At 38.0% G+C, this 16,860-nt stretch overlaps 1 protein-coding gene across 1 annotated transcript; it reads left to right on the plus strand.

The window, feature by feature from the left end:
- Positions 1 to 582: 582 nt before the first annotated feature.
- LOC113563519 lies at positions 583 to 3,207 on the plus strand (the record flags this gene model as incomplete). The annotated part of the gene is made up of 1 exon (XM_026975177.1): positions 583 to 3,207. A coding segment is annotated over one exon (2,613 nt), but the record flags the coding sequence as incomplete, so codon positions are not given.
- Positions 3,208 to 16,860: the final 13,653 nt, after the last annotated feature.

Raw genomic sequence — 16,860 nt, forward strand, 5'->3', positions numbered from 1 at the left:
TATTACAGTTCAAACGATCTTAAATATTACCATTCTCGTAATATTATAAATATTATAAATTTATCGAATTATTAATAAATGTTTCAAAATTATTTTATTTAACTGCTAGAGTATATAAAACTGTTTTGATATATTTTACTGATTTTATGTATGTTTTTGAGCTTTTATGTTTCAGAAAATATATATATATATATATATATATATATATATACGTGACTAAATTAATTAAATAAATCTATCATAAAGCATATAACTAAGTTATACATATATATTGTTTTTGTGCTTTTAATATTTTCTTTTCCCTTTATATATGTTAATATTATTACTTCATATATTTTTATATTAAAACTAGTATCAAGCTAAAGCTTCTAACATAATAAATGTGTCGGTTAGGTTGCTAAGCAAATAATATTCTTGGTTAGGTTAATAACAGACCACTCTACGTAAGCCTGTGGTTAATAATAAGTAGTGAAGCAAAATGGTAAGTATCAATAACACTCAAAAATAACTATCAGCGGTTATACATTAATAATTAATATTGTAAATAAAAAAAATTAAAAATGGGTGTGAGGTGGACGTCAGGACGTCACACTAGTACTGGAGGGCCTACAGGGTATCGAAGCATTCGTTTACCTGGACGATATTGTCATTTACTCCTGTTCGTTACAGGAACATTTTGTAAAATTCCGTAAACTAGCAGATAAGTTAAGAAGCGCAGGGTTGCAACTACAACCCGACAAGTGCGAATTCCTTCGCAGAGAGGTTACATACCTCGGACATGTAATTGGTGAGTCAGGAGTAAAACCGGACCCGAAAAAGATAGAGGCCGTGCAGAACTTTCCGAGACCATGCAATGCGAAAAATGTCAAACAATTCTTGGGCCTAGCGGGTTATTACCGTCGTTTCATTCCTAACTTTTCAAAAATAGCTAAACCGCTCACGAACCTCCTGAAAAAGGATATCGCATTTGTCTGGGAATCGGCGCAAGACAACGCATTTGTGCAATTGCGAGACGCTCTTTGTCGGGAACCCATCCTACAGTACCCTGACTTCACGAAACCTTTTGTCGTCACCACCGATGCATCGGGGGTAGCTATAGGCGGAATATTGAGTCAAGGAGCAATAGGAAAGGACTTACCGATAGCTTACACTTCGCGTCTATTGAATACAGCCGAACAAAACTATTCTACAATCGAAAAGGAACTGCTCGCTATTGTTTACAGCGTCAATTACTTTAGACCTTATGTATATGGCCGTAAGTTCACTCTGGTAACCGATCATAGGCCGCTAGTCTGGCTGCATTCCGTTAAAGACCCTACTTCAAGGCTCGTTCGATGGCGGTTGAAACTCGCCGAGTACGAGTATGAAGTTGTTTATAAAGCTGGAAGGATAAACGCTAACGCAGACGCTCTCTCTAGGAACCCGACCACCCAAAAGGTTCTCCCCCTCTCCGTATCCGAGAACTCCGATAATTCACTATTCCATGCCCCTTCTCCTCCAACGTTCCAGACCGACGAGACGCAGGAACAACCCGAAACCGAACCGACAGTGATAGGAACCGAAATCGTTTCCTCCGGCGAGGAAACCGACAGCGACAGCGAAAGTGAGGGAGACGGCCCAATCTTTGATCCCATCGACGTACCTTTTCAACCAAATAGAGCCAGACTCATCGAAGTCCGAGATAACCTAACCACCAGAAAAGATAATATTGTAATCTTCATAACTCAGCAAGGATCACCGTGCGACAGGGGCGCGCGTAAATTGAAGGAAACCAATAAACTACCCGAGATAAAGGACGGAACGTTAGGACGAGCAAAAGTAACGAAAATCGGAGGCAAATACCTAATCGCATTGGTCATCAAAGATCGCGTATCAGCTATAACCCAGGTAGAAACCATAAAAGAGGCTCTACATTCGCTGTTAGACGTAACGATGGAATTAAATTTACAAACTGTCTCCATTTCTAAGGGGGATATTGAATCTGTGCCATGGAAAACGTTGCATAAACATCTAAAGAACGTGTTCTGCGACTCGCCTACCAGAATTATTGTTTGCTCGAATCAAATCACAGAGCCAGCCGACTCAGATAAAGCGCGCATCATCGCAGAAAATCACTCGACCGCGATAGGAGGACATAAAGGAGTGACAAAAACGTATAATCGAATTAAATATAAATACTTTTGGCCTCGCCTGAAGAGAGACGTACAGGAATTCATCCGGGACTGTAGAGACTGTCAACTAAAGAAACTGGTACGAGTAAAAACCCGTCAGCCCATGATATTGACGGACACCCCTGGTAACGCGTTCGATAAAATATCTATGGATATTATGGGTCCACTCCCGGTCACCAGGACAGGAAACAGTTACATCCTCACAATCCAGGATCTGCTCACTAAATACTCCCTTGCCATCCCCCTAAAACACGCAACTGCTGTTGATATAGCCGAAGCTTTCGTAAGCGAATTCGTATGCATCTATGGGGCCCCGCAAGCGCTCTTGACCGATCAAGGCACGAATTTCGTTAGTAGCCTCATGCGCAACATTGCGCGCAAGTTCCGGATTACTCAATACAAGACGACCGCGTACCGTCCGCAATCGAACGGGTCTATAGAACGGTCGCACCACGTTCTCTGGGAGTACCTAAAACAATTTACCGATAAGAATCACGAATGGGACGAACATTTGAAACTCGCTACGTTTTCCTATAATACAAGCGTGCACGAGGGTACTCAGTACACACCACACGAACTCGTGTTCGGAAAAATCGCACGCGCACCCTCCAGCGATGTACAACTAGAGAACGAACCAAATGTAGCGTACTCCGATTACCTCACAAGCCTCTTTGACAAACTTAGACATGCGCAAACAGCAGCCCGCGAAAATTTAATACAAGCTAAAATACGATCTAAGGAATACTATGATCGAAGGGCGAACCCTCGTGAATTCAGGGTGGGAGATAATGTCTACCTCCTGAAAGAACCGACGAAAGGGAAACTAGGGGACCAATATGTAGGTCCGTACCGAATCCGCGAAAAACTAGATAATCATAATGTTAAAATAGCGATAGATAAGATTAGGTCTAAAATTGTACACGAAGATAAGCTACGCGCCGCGAGGGGAACAAACCCCCACCACCCGGCTAATAAATATAGTTATAAGGCACGCCGCCAGCGCTCCAGCACCAGTCGTGGCTAGCAATCAACATGGACACCACCACCGCCATCTTCCTGGGACTCTGCACCTTCATGAGTGCACCTGCATGCGCTCTCGTAGGATACGATTGCGCCGGGGAGGGGTTGAATATAACCTCTCTCTCCCTCACGGACATAGGAGGCTGCAGCCTGGAGGAACTGGAGCCCAATACAGAAGAAGTCTATGTGCAACTACTCCAATTAAATGAGTTTGACCACACTCAGGCGATTCAATGCAAAATTGAAATCGACCGGACCATTTACTACTGCGGGATGCATTCCCACGTGTCGGTAGTACATAATGGAAGACGCGAGTACATCAGGGAAACATCTGCCAGCACCTGCAAGAAACTGATGGAAACGGGATCGATCTTCCTGGGAAACAACGCACTGTTCACGGGAATTAAACCGAACTCCACCACGTCTCATAGCATCACCTTCGCCGGAACAATCGGGACGGACGGGCGATGCACAGGCACACAATTCAGTGACCCATACGGAACCTGGGACAATGCTGTAGTTCAAGCAACGGTCAAGATAACCACCAGAAGCTTCCAGATCCCCATCAAACACTCTTCTAACGAAGTAGTCTTGCCATCGGGAGTTCGTTGCAAATCCTCAGACGGGGAGTGTCGCGACGCCGATGGAACGGAAACGTACTGGACGGTGGTACCCAGCGATAGCTGCCATTTTAACCATTACGACGCCTTGTACGAAGGAACGGCGTACAAATTAACAGCGAAGCCAGGGCGAGAGGAGACCCCAACCATATACACAGTAACAACCAAGGAGACAACGTTCGCTCTGGCCAGAACCACAGATTTCAATCTCTGTGGGTACCGGATCATCCAAACGGAGCATCCGAAATTATTCATCCTGGAAACCCAGAGGGGACGCACCTTCAAAACACGAGCTAAAGTGTCGGTCGATAACTTAGATATTTTCACGTACGTGAACTCAAAATTCATCTACGTAGAAAAACACTTGAAGACTCAACTTACCCAGCTGTATCGGGACATCATGGAACAGAAATGCGCCCTCGAGAAACAGATTCTCGAGAATGCGCTCTCCCTTTCCAGCATCGCACCCGACGAGATGGCATTCCGCATAATGAGGGCACCTGGATACACAGCCGTTACAGCCGGGGAGGTTATCTACATCATTAAATGTGTACCAGTGGAATGTCGAGTCCGCCAAACTGAACATTGTTACAACGAGCTGCCGGTAACACATACCAATGCCTCGTACTTTCTATCGCCAAGGTCAAGGATTCTCCTCAAGGGAGGAACGATGAAGGACTGTAACGAGCTGCTTCCTTCCATGTTCAGGATGCACGACTCATGGTACCGAATGATGCCACGTCCAGTGGAAGCACTCCCGCCGCCAACTATCAAACCCTTGACGAAACCAAAATGGAAATACGTAAGCCCGTCAACTCTAGCCACAAGCGGCATATACTCATCAGAGGACTTGGACCGGCTACGGAACCACATTATGTTCCCAGTCGAAAAACCATCGATGGTAAACACCTTGGTACAAGGAGCAATGGGACAATCGATCCCAGCAGGAAGCGTGTCCCTCTACAACATGCTAGATGAAAAATCCCTAGCAAAAATAGCGGAAAACACGGCAGGCCGCCTCTGGAAAGGTTTCATCACCTTCGGATCGGCCAGCGCAGGTGTACTCGCCATTCTCCTCATGATACGATTGGCAAAACTGGTGGTCGACTCCGTCATTCGCGGATACGCGCTTCACTCTATTTACGGGTGGAGCCTGCACCTCCTGGGAGCTATCTGGAGTTCCATCACTCACCTCCTCTTGTACCTAGGCGCACGGGGAGTTACCAAGGACGACGAAACGACGGACCCGGAGGCACCAAAGACGGAGATGCAACCGCTACGACAGAAAGAACAAAGCAGCAACCACGAACACAACAGCAAGTGCTTGGTGAGGAAAAAACCATGATGACAAAAGACTATGGCGAACTTAACAAATATTTGCATAAGCTAGATGATAAGGATACTAAGAATATAGGAAATTAACCATGCGATGTCAAATCCACCATAACATTTACGGAAAATGTTGGAACAGGAACGTCCAACATTTTCTTCTATGAGGGGAGGTGTCACGTCCACCGCTACCGCAGAATTAAAAATTTCCTTTTTACAATAACAATCTCCAGCGTTAGACTATATATAGTAATAATTGCGAGCGCTAGATCATAAGGAAAAACACTTGAACAAATCCCAACGCCATTGGCCAAGTATTTGCACTAGTTCGAAAATAGACCAATCAGAAGCTGTTACATATCACTAACACTATTGGACAAAACTTGGGAATTGGGCAAGTTCCTAGAGTAAGGTTTGGACAAGTTACTAAAATCCTAGTTCGGAACTAGACCCATCAGACGACGCTAGTTGTAACTAACGTCACCAGCCCTAGTTCCTAGTTACAACTCGGAACGCCACCCGACGGAACTAGACAACACAAATCTCCGACTATATACTCGGAACATCCGCCGCGATCGCTCTCTTGTGCAGCAGCCGTCGTCGAGGTAACACCTCCAAACCTTCCTCGCATCCCTTCGGGTCTAGTGTTAGATTCTATTTTCATTATTAACCTCAAAGTTTTAGCGCGAATCAACCTACAACCAAGTTCCATTTATTCAACCATTATTATATCGACTACTATCATTACTATTATTTGTAACTAATAATTAAGCGTTTATAGATATCGCTACATTATCGTAGATTCTTTTATATTTTTCATAACGTATGTAAACTCGACTTCTCCTTTCGAGAGTATTCAATTATACATATTAATAATTGTAATCACTGTTTATTTAATTTTCTCATCCATTCTTCCCATTTCCTTCAGCGAACGTAGTAATAAATAAGTGTGCGCGTTTTAAAATACGAAGTTGTGGTGCGTATTACAAACGATCTACCACGAGAAGGACGACCACGAGGCAGCTAACCTCCAAATCCAGTAGACGCACGCTACGCTAGAGTTTTAACCTCCAAGACATGTGGCCAGCAACGGTGAGTACAACTTATATTTACATTTAAGCCCGCTGCTATAGTGTTGCTTACGTAATTTAAACCATTAATTATTCACTTTGGTCGTGCCACCTTACTTATTATTCGAGCCACGTGTTGTCGTGAGATATAACCTCAACGTCTAACCTCAACGTGTATTATTCGAGCCACGTGTTCGTCGGGAAACATAACCTCTCCTCGGGCGAATAACGCTCATTTCTCGAGCGGACACTCGCTCACTACGACCGAATTCCCCGAGGAAATGGAGTTTGTTTAATAAATTTACCGAAGTAGCGTAAGCTAACCAACTGTATGCATATTTCTTTTACCTTACCCCTCTCCCCCTATACCCTACGACAAATCGAAGAGCGAACATCGCTTCTTGGGGCATGCACCGCCCTTCCTGCCCCGGTCGGCTTAACAGAACTTACTTATCCCGGAAGCGGGCGCAATAACGTGTGATGTGCCGCTTCATAACGCGTAGATTTAGCCTCTCCCGACCTCCTCCTCCCATACTGGATCATCAATTGCGGACCACCGCCACTTCGCGTATGAAGTATTCGGCCTACTTCCATCCAGAGTCTAGAAACTTGTTCTGTCGGAACTGCTATACCAACGCCATTTCCACTTCAGAGAAATTGAGTTGCGAGCTAATACAGAAGCACGATTTAGTGGTAGGATTCACACGATACATTCCTACGTGCCACGATTGCAGAAGTAACCTTGCGTCTTACTCTCCGGTGCTAAGCTGCGATACCTGTGCGCTCGAATATTCGGCACTGCTCAGTTTGTTACAGGCAGCCGGTGAAAGTATTCTTGATTTCCCCGACCCGACCGTGGTGCGGGTACAGGGCGACGAAATAAGCACTCTAGCTCTTGCACCTGGCGATAACTAGACCCGTTTCCCTCTACGAAATTACTCCGATCGCGGTATCCCCGGGAAGAATTCTCGGATTCGTTAATACCCGAAAACAGCGATCCAGCCCCGTGTCATTGCCCGAGTTAATCAACAACCGCGGCCGACCGGGACGTAACACGAGTATCCCCGGGTAGAATCCTCGGATTCGGTAACCCGAAACAGTGATCTAGTCCTGTGCTATGTCACGTCCGGGGAAGTGAGAATGTAGACGATCAGGTACCTGTCCCAAATCTATCCCTCAGGTGATTTGATTTCAGGTGCTCTCTTTTGATTATGGGTCAATCTGCATACACCGACTTTACCCGGGAATGGAGAGAGCTTGCGATTAACTCTTACGGTGATGAAATTGTGATTGTCAAAAGGAAAATATTGTAATCAATATTGATTGTAACTTGATATCTCTCTATTATCTAATATATGAAAACTGAATTTAAATTATTATCTCTCTTATTTCTTCAACAAAATTAAGGTATAAGAATAGGAAAATATTGAAAAGAAAATCGTAGCGTTATGTCGCTGTGTAGTGTATGACAGTGGTATAATATGGAAATAAGGGCGTCGCTTCGCTCTTACTAATGGAAAAATGAAAAGGATGAGCAATAATAATGCTCATATGCAAAGGATTGATAAAATAAAATATCTCAAAAGGAAAGTAGGCAGGTTACTATGCCTTTCTTTAAGTGGAATGTAACACAAAGTAAGGAGACGAGCACTTTTATGCTCATACACGGTGATGGAGTTGAAGAATAAAATAATAATTTAAAACAAATTAATATAGATTCTAATTCGTTATTAACTGTTATTCATAATTTCGTAATGCTTTATTTGGTAATTAAATAAAATATACCTCCTGTGACTAAATTGAATGTATCAGGTAGAATATATAATGATTTGGTCAGACGTAGTATACATAAGGAATTGGTCAGACGAATGAATCTATGTTCGTGCTTAACAATACAATAAACGAAAATTATGTAATTTATTAAACTTAAATCTTGTTAGTGATATACTGTAACCAAGATTAAAATTATTAATTCACCGTGCACTGCCTTATGGTAAGTCAGCAATTCCTTAATATTGTCACTAGCGTAATTGTCACTATCGTAATTGTCACTAGCGTAATTGTCACTATCGTAATTGTCACTAGCGTAAGTCGTACTATTGTCACTAGTGTGAGTCGAACTTTTTACCATGCTCACTTGATTTAAGTACACAAATGTAATAAACTTGTAATGCAAATGTTAAATTAATGTTTATAATCGAATTATCCTTCAAATAATGGTATGATTTGATTTTAATTCACTTAAATATTAAATACGACTTAATTGTGTAATGAGGCATATATGTTCGTATACCGAGCTAAAGGATGAGAAAATGGCGGCTATACACGCCGTGGTATATGACAGGTATGGAAGCGAATGTTCGCTCTCGACTGTTTTCAAAGGATAACTCACAGCGAATGAAGTCGCTGTTAATGGTATTCAAAAGGGAAAAAGCGATTTAACGCTTTAAATATAATTGAAATAAATGGGTATGCCTCGCACAAATAAATTGATATAATTAATGCATTCATGCACTATATATTCAATATAGGATGACGCTTCGCTGCGAATTTACGCTGGCGAGCGATTCTGAACAAAAGTTAAAGTTAAATTATGGTTAATTGCAACTGTTGTACCACTAACATTATTCTCAATGATTAAACAATAATAATTGAAGGGTATATTTAATGAACAATTAAATTAATCAAAAGTTTATTACTAAATCAAGTGTAATATAGAAGTTGGTTACAATATGAATATATGTGTTACTTGAAATAATTTTATTCGCAAATGTCATATAAATCTGAACCCTCAGGCCAGTAATTGTTTCACAACTAATTATAATTCGAAAATATTAAGTAACTGTAAATATAATAATGTATTGAAACTTTATAAATCTGTCAAAATGTGTAGTATGTATATGGAGTACAAGTATAACGTTCCATAAGAGCAGCGAGTATAAAATAATTAAATAAATCTACTCACAAGCGTTCGCACAAATCTAACCCTCAGGTCAGGAAGCACTTGATGATGTAGCAGCAAAGAATAAGTCAATCAGACTTTGGTAATAACTCAAACTTCACTGGCTCTACGTTATATTTTACGCTTAGTTAGCGAATTTACGCTAGCTAGCGACTCCAATAATTAATTAAAAGTAAGTGTAGTCTAAAAGGGTCGTCAAAAAGGTACAGTGTAAAAGGTGTGTGTAAAAAGTGTGAGTAATTCTCTGGCTGCTGCATCACGTTATATACTCAAAAATTATGATGCGTGGGGACAGGGTCCCTGTAGCTCGAGAAGGGATTACAATAAGTGGGGACGCTACGGTTAAAGCAAAAACTAAAATAGTAGGGAGGCTCTGCCCACTTAACTCATTGGTTCTTCGTTTTCGAAGATTCTTATGGTGGGATCGAAAACTTAAGTGGTGGGATTGGTCTCACGGTGCGTCTAGTGGGGACGATGAGCTCAACGGTGAGATCAACGCTTACAAAAGATAAACGTATTTTGACGCGTAAGTTCAACATGAAATTCGCAGTACAGAATTATCGCTCATCTGTTATGCTTTTTAATCAACCGGAGTTTCTTCGAATCAAATGGCAGCTGCAACTTCCTGCCGATATGTCTTGCTCGAGATATCTATTCAACCTTTGATTAAGACAGCGGTCTTGGATTATTATTTCAATCAGGTGCCGACAAGTCACCGTCTTTTACAATTAGTCATCATGAAATAATATTCCTTCGTGAATTTAAATCTTTATTCCTTTGTTACTTAACGCTGTGTTCACTGTCTTATTCAAATTAATATTTAAATAATTCTGTAATGCTCACAAATTTAATTCTTAAAATTATAACGCTTGACATATGCATCTTATATGCTCCTAGTCTTATGCATGAATTATTATAAGACCCTGCATACGTCTACTTAATAATATAACGCATTCAGTGAAATAATAATCATTATAAATTATTGTAAAATCAATTATTGGTATCATGAGCCTTTAATAATGTAATTAAATCATCTAAAATTATTATTTCAAGATTCCATTCTAATAAACTTATAAAATCTCACTCAACCAATAATTGTCTTATATATATAGGGATGCCTATATATATAGATATACACGTGTATGTACTTGCACGTCTATTCTTTGGTTATTATAAAATTAGTAATAAAGCAACTATTGGTGTGCCGGGTTTAATATTATAATTAAACCGTATAAAATTATTATTCCAATACAATGTTAGTCTTAATTAATTCATAAAATCTTAAATAACCAATAATTCTTTTATGGGTTATATGCACATATATAAGTGTGTTCGTATATGGTGTTGTTAATATACTTAATTATTAACAGATTAAATGCGTAATAATTATATACTTAAATTAATGCTCAGTAACATAAAATATTCCATTAAATAAATTCAATAATCCTTACTATGAATGTAATACCATGTGTAATATACTTTTATTCATAATTAATTAACGATTTATTCTTTTCTTAATATTTTTGGGTTAAACAACTTATTTCCTTTTATATTAAATTGTTCACTAATTGATTTTGACTTTAATTGTTTTTAACTTTGTAACTTCTAAACTATTAATATTTCATTAAAACTTTCTACACTATAAATATTGAAAAATAACGCTGATTTGTTTAACAAATAGTGACTTTGCAATTTTTGTGGTTTCTCAATGATCCCGTGGTGCGATAAGAAAAATTTCATCACAGGTACCATCAGCCTAGCTAAAAATGATGATTCCCAAAAGTTGTTGGTCACTTCCGTAAAAATGATTATTTTCAAAATCTGAGGTCCCTATTAGTTTCCTCTTATGACCTAGATGCTTCAATATAATTATAACAAATTATTTCCTTACGGTTCAAATTTTAGACCCAAAAAATTTAGTAAAATTTTATTGCAATTTCGTAAATTTAAATACGTACTTCTTTTTGACTAAGATTGTAGACAAATATTCTACATTCTTTTACTTATAAAATGTTTCTCCTTTTATGTTATAAAAATAATATTAATTTTTCTATACGATAAATCACTTCAAATGTGGTAATACAATTTACTACACTCACAAAACTATTTCATTGTATAATAAAATTAATTCCAAAATTTACTCCTTTAATTGTTATTAATAACAACTTATGACCTTGTACAACAATCAACACCAAATGTCTCCGTAAATTATAATAACTATCAAAGCTACACCGTCACTTAATAAAACTCAATTCCGCCGGCATTATTTTTACTCTTGTCTTAAATAACTAATTGATTTTTCCCGTTTTTATATAATAACCGACCCTATTGGTTTTAACGAAAATTACCTACTTGCAAAGGACTTTACTATAGTATAATAAAATCCATTTCAAATCAATTTGTTTCTTTGTTATTAAAATAATTAAATATTTTATCCTGTCAAGAACCCAAATGTATTAAGCCAAATTTGTAATACTTATCAATGGCTATATAACCATATAATAAGATATATTTTTAAATTAATTCTTTCAATTATTACAACTAACATTAATACTTTTTATATAATAAACAATATTAAGTAGCTCAATGGTTTTGCTACACCTATAAAAACCTTCATGGTATTACAGTTCAAACGATCTTAAATATTACCAACCTCGTAATATTATATTATAAATCTATCAAATTATTAATATAAATGTTTCAAAATTATTTTATTTAACTGCTAGAGTATATAAAACTGTTTTTATATATTTTACTGATTTTATGTATGTTTTTGTGTTTTATGTTTCAGAAAATATATATATATATATATATATATACGTGACTAAATTAATTAAATAAATCTATCATAAAGCATAATAACTAAGTTATACATATATATTGTTTTTGTCCTTTTAATATTTTCTTTTCCCTTTTATATATGTTAATATTATTACTTCATATATTTTTATATTAAAACTAGTATCAAGCTAAAGCTTTTAACATAATAAATGTGTCGGTTAGGTTGCTAAGTAAATAATATTCTTGGTTAGGTAATAACAGACCACTCTACGTAAGCCTGTGGTTAATAATAAGTAGTGAAGCAAAAATGGTAAGTATCAATAACACTCAAAAATAACTATCAGCGGTTATACATTAATAATTAATATTGTAAATAAAAAAAATTAAAAATGGGTGTGAGGTGGACGTCACAGTAGAATTGATTATTGAAATAAAATAATACAGTGAAAAGGAGATTTTCATTTTAATAATGTCATATCACACTCGTTCGCACGGATCATCCGAGGCTGGAGATAGTGCAATGGCCGAATTAGAAATCAAGCAGAAACAATTAAATGATAAAGAAAAATTATTATTAGAACAAGCAAGTGCGTTAAGAAACCAACAGGCAGAGTTAGAAAAAAGGGAAATGAATTTGAATAGAGAAAGAGAAGCCGCTGTAGGCATTGAAAGTTTAACCGCAGTTTTAAATTCATTTAAGGGTGAATTCAGTTCTTTGCGAAATAATTTTACGTCTCTGCATGAGCAAGTAAATCAAATAAATAGGCGGGTAGACGGTTTAACCAACAATGGACCGCCCTCTGAGGCTCGCCTCAACAGGAAATTATTAATGATCCCCTTTTTCTAATGAAAATATTTTGCCGCCAAATGTTGTTAAAGATATTACCCCTCAATCTCCTATTAGACTCAAGGATGTAGTTGATATGATACCAAAATATGATGGACACAAAATATCGTTTTTCAGTTTAGTAAGATTTGTGAACGCGTTTCTCATTTGATACCACAAGAACAAGAATTTTATTTGGTACAAATGATAATAAATAAACTTCAAGGGCATGCGTATACTGCCATTGAAGGAACGAATTTTGCATATTTGTCGGTCTTATTAGATCATTTGAAAAAGATTTTCGGACCAAATAAATCTTTAAATCAGTACCGTGGAGAGCTTGGAAATTTGTATATGTCGGCAACCGAGGACATTTTTAGTTATATTGAGCGTACTAAGGAATTAAAATCCGCAATAATTGATGGAGAACTTGGTATACAAGGCGGTCTGTGTCTTACACCGTATGAGGAGGGAAAGATCGATCATGAATGCCTTGAAGCATTCATAAACGGACTACCGTCTGATTTATTGGTACGCGTAAAATTAGAGGGAAGAACATATGATTTGGATAATGCCATAACAAGAACAATTCAGTTGACCAAAACATTAGAGGCAGAATCACGTCGGAAAAAACCCACGAGTAATTTAAAATATAATTTTTCTCCACGAGTAGATTTTCCGCCACGAAATAATAATATGGAACCTCGAGCTGTAGATTCATCGTGGTCTCGCGATGTATTACCTTCTTCGCAAACAGTGAATCCAATTCGCCGTCCTAACGTACCGTTTTATAAGGGAGGCCCGATTATTAAACCTTTAACACCGGGACAACCAGGACCAAATACTCCGCAAGATCAAGTTTGTCATTATTGCAAAACTCCAGGACATTTTATTAATAATTGTCGCAAGTTGGCGTATAAGAAATCTTTAGAAACCTCTGGAAATATAAATATGAATAAAGAAAGCACTAAGAATTCGGGAAACGCCGAAGGCGTTCCGGGAACAAGCGGTGTCCGCCCGAGCGCAGGTATACTAGGACACCCGAATTCCCCAAAGACAGTTCAGTTTCGGGAACCGATAACTCAATAGCTTTGCAGGCCGTAAAGGTAACTAAGATTTTTAAGGCGACTCAGGCACCCATCATTACACTTGCATCTTCAAAGTTAAAGGGTAATTGTACTTTTATGATAGATTCAGGATCCGACATAAATTTGATAAAGGAAAAGTATGTTGATACAGATATTTCGATTAATAAATATCATACTTTTAACTTACAGGGAATTAGTCCTAATGTTATTTCCACTTTAGGATCGGTCGATATACCATTATTGGGAGAATTAGTGCAGTTTCACATAGTACCGGACGATATAAATTTTGTACAATGCGGTATTCTCGGTACTAGTCTTTTGAGGAAGCATAACGCTTCCATAGATTTTAAGAACAAACGGTTAATTTATGATGATACATGTATGCCATTTACCGAGGTAGAGTACATACATCTTGAGCCACGTTCAGTTACACCGTTTCATGTTAAGATTGTAAATCCTGAGGTGAAAAGCGGATACATACCTTTGATTAAGTCCGTTGAGGGAATTTACCTTGGGAAAGCTCTTGTTACTAATATAAACGGAAAGGCACACCTTCCCATATATAATACTACAGATTTAGCATACGACATGGAGGTTCCCTCCATTGTTTTGGAAGAATATGATATTGCTAATCCTTTCGAAAACTCTGAAATCTCTGAGGAGGTTCAGTCAGCTCCTGCCGCCCGAGGGCATGCAGAAAGCCCAGTCTTACGTCGTACCAATCGTTATGAATCCCTTATTAATCCTAGTAATTTGGAAAAATCTCCATTTGAAACCCAGGAACCATGCCGAGGCAAGGAAATGCCCTGTGGTAATTTTAGTTGGAACCAATCAGTCCCTGATCATCTTGGTAGTTTTAGTATTACTTACAAAACCCCACAGGAAAGGGTTAAAGTAATTTCGCAGTTATTACGCATGGATCATCTCAACTCCGAGGAAAGAGATAATCTTCTTGCTTTGATTAACGATTATCAGGACAGATTTCAGTTGCCAACTGATCATTTAGAACATACAGATGCTACACAGCATTCTATCCCAACCATAACTGAAGTTCCTATCCATCAGAAGCAATATCGTTTTTCCCCTTTTCATAAAGATGAAATTAATAGACAAGTAGATGCTTTATTAGCTGATGGCATAATAGAACATTCTACTTCCCCTTACAATTCACCAGTTTGGATAGTACCTAAGAAATCAGATTCTTCAGGAAATAAAAGATGGAGAATGGTTATAGATTTTCGCCACCTCAATGAAAAAACTATAGGAGATGCGTACCCTCTTCCAAATATTACAGATATTCTTGACCAATTAGGAAATGCAAAATATTTTACGGTATTAGATTTAGCCTCCGGGTTTCATCAAATACCAATGAATCCGAAAGATGCGTGTAAAACAGCTTTTTCCACACCGTACGGGCATTATCAGTATAAACGAATGCCATTTGGATTAAAGAATGCCCCTTCTACTTTTCAACGATTAATGGATACCGTACTTATCGGATTACAGGGAAATGAATTATTTGTTTACGTTGACGACATAGTTATTTATGCTCGATCATTGCAAGAGCACAATGTAAAAATTGCAAGGCTAATGAAAAGATTAAGGGAAGCCAACCTTAAATTACAACCTGATAAATGCGAGTTTCTTCGCAAAGAAGTCGGATATTTAGGACACATAATTAGTTCTGAAGGTGTTAAACCAGATCCTGAAAAGGTTAAAGCTATCAAGAATTTTCCAATTCCACGTAATGCCAAAAATATTAAACAATTTCTTGGCTTGGCAGGTTATTACAGACGATTTATACCAGAATTTTCAAAAATTGCAAACCATTAACCGAGTTATTGAAGAAAGATCGACCCTTTGTTTGGGAATCTCCGCAAGCAGTAGCGTTTGCTACTCTCCAGAATTTTTTGTGCACGAACCTATATTGCAATATCCAGATTTTACACAGCCTTTTATTTTAACTACAGATGCATACGGATATGCAATTGGAGGCGTTTTAAGTCAGGGAAAAATAGGAAAAGATTTACCTGTCGCATATGTTTCGCGTATACTTAATAGAGCAGAACAAAATTATTCAACCATAGAGAAAGAATGTTTGGCCATGGTATATTGCACGAATCATTTTAGGCCATATTTGTACGGAAGGAAGTTTACTATCGTTACGGATCACAAACCTTTAGTTTGGTTACATTCCATTAAAGATCCATCTTCAAGACTTTGGAAATGGAGAACTAAGTTGGCAGAGTTCGATTATGATATTCAATATAAAAAAGGAAGCTTGAATAATAACGCCGATGCGTTATCACGAAATCCACCATTAGCTGTAACATTACCTTTAATTACAGATCTACCTGATACATTGGATGAATCATCCAATGAATCTTTATTTTCATTTCCAACAAGTCGACCTCCAGATACAGTTATTTCTAACTACGATCATATTAATGAACAATCACAGGAACCGATAGAGCAACCTATTGAAATTATAAAGGAAGATAATCAGGAAAATTTAGAGGAAGGTGTCACGTCCGGGGAAGTGAGAATGTAGACGATCAGGTACCTGTCCCAAATCTATCCCTCAGGTGATTTGATTTCAGGTGCTCTCTTTTGATTATGGGTCAATCTGCATACACCGACTTTACCCGGGAATGGAGAGAGCTTGCGATTAACTCTTACGGTGATGAAATTGTGATTGTCAAAAGGAAAATATTGTAATCAATATTGATTGTAACTTGATATCTCTCTATTATCTAATATATGAAAACTGAATTTAAATTATTATCTCTCTTATTTCTTCAACAAAATTATGGTATAAGAATAGGAAAATATTGAAAAGAAAATCGTAGCGTTATGTCGCTGTGTAGTGTATGACAGTGGTATAATATGGAAATAAGGGCGTCGCTTCGCTCTTACTAATGGAAAAATGAAAAGGATGAGCAATAATAATGCTCATATGCAAAGGATTGATAAAATAAAATATCTCAAAAGGA

Source organism: Ooceraea biroi, unplaced genomic scaffold (genome assembly GCF_003672135.1).
Source record: "Ooceraea biroi isolate clonal line C1 unplaced genomic scaffold, Obir_v5.4 UnassembledTig44, whole genome shotgun sequence".
Taxonomy (NCBI): domain Eukaryota; kingdom Metazoa; phylum Arthropoda; class Insecta; order Hymenoptera; family Formicidae; genus Ooceraea; species Ooceraea biroi.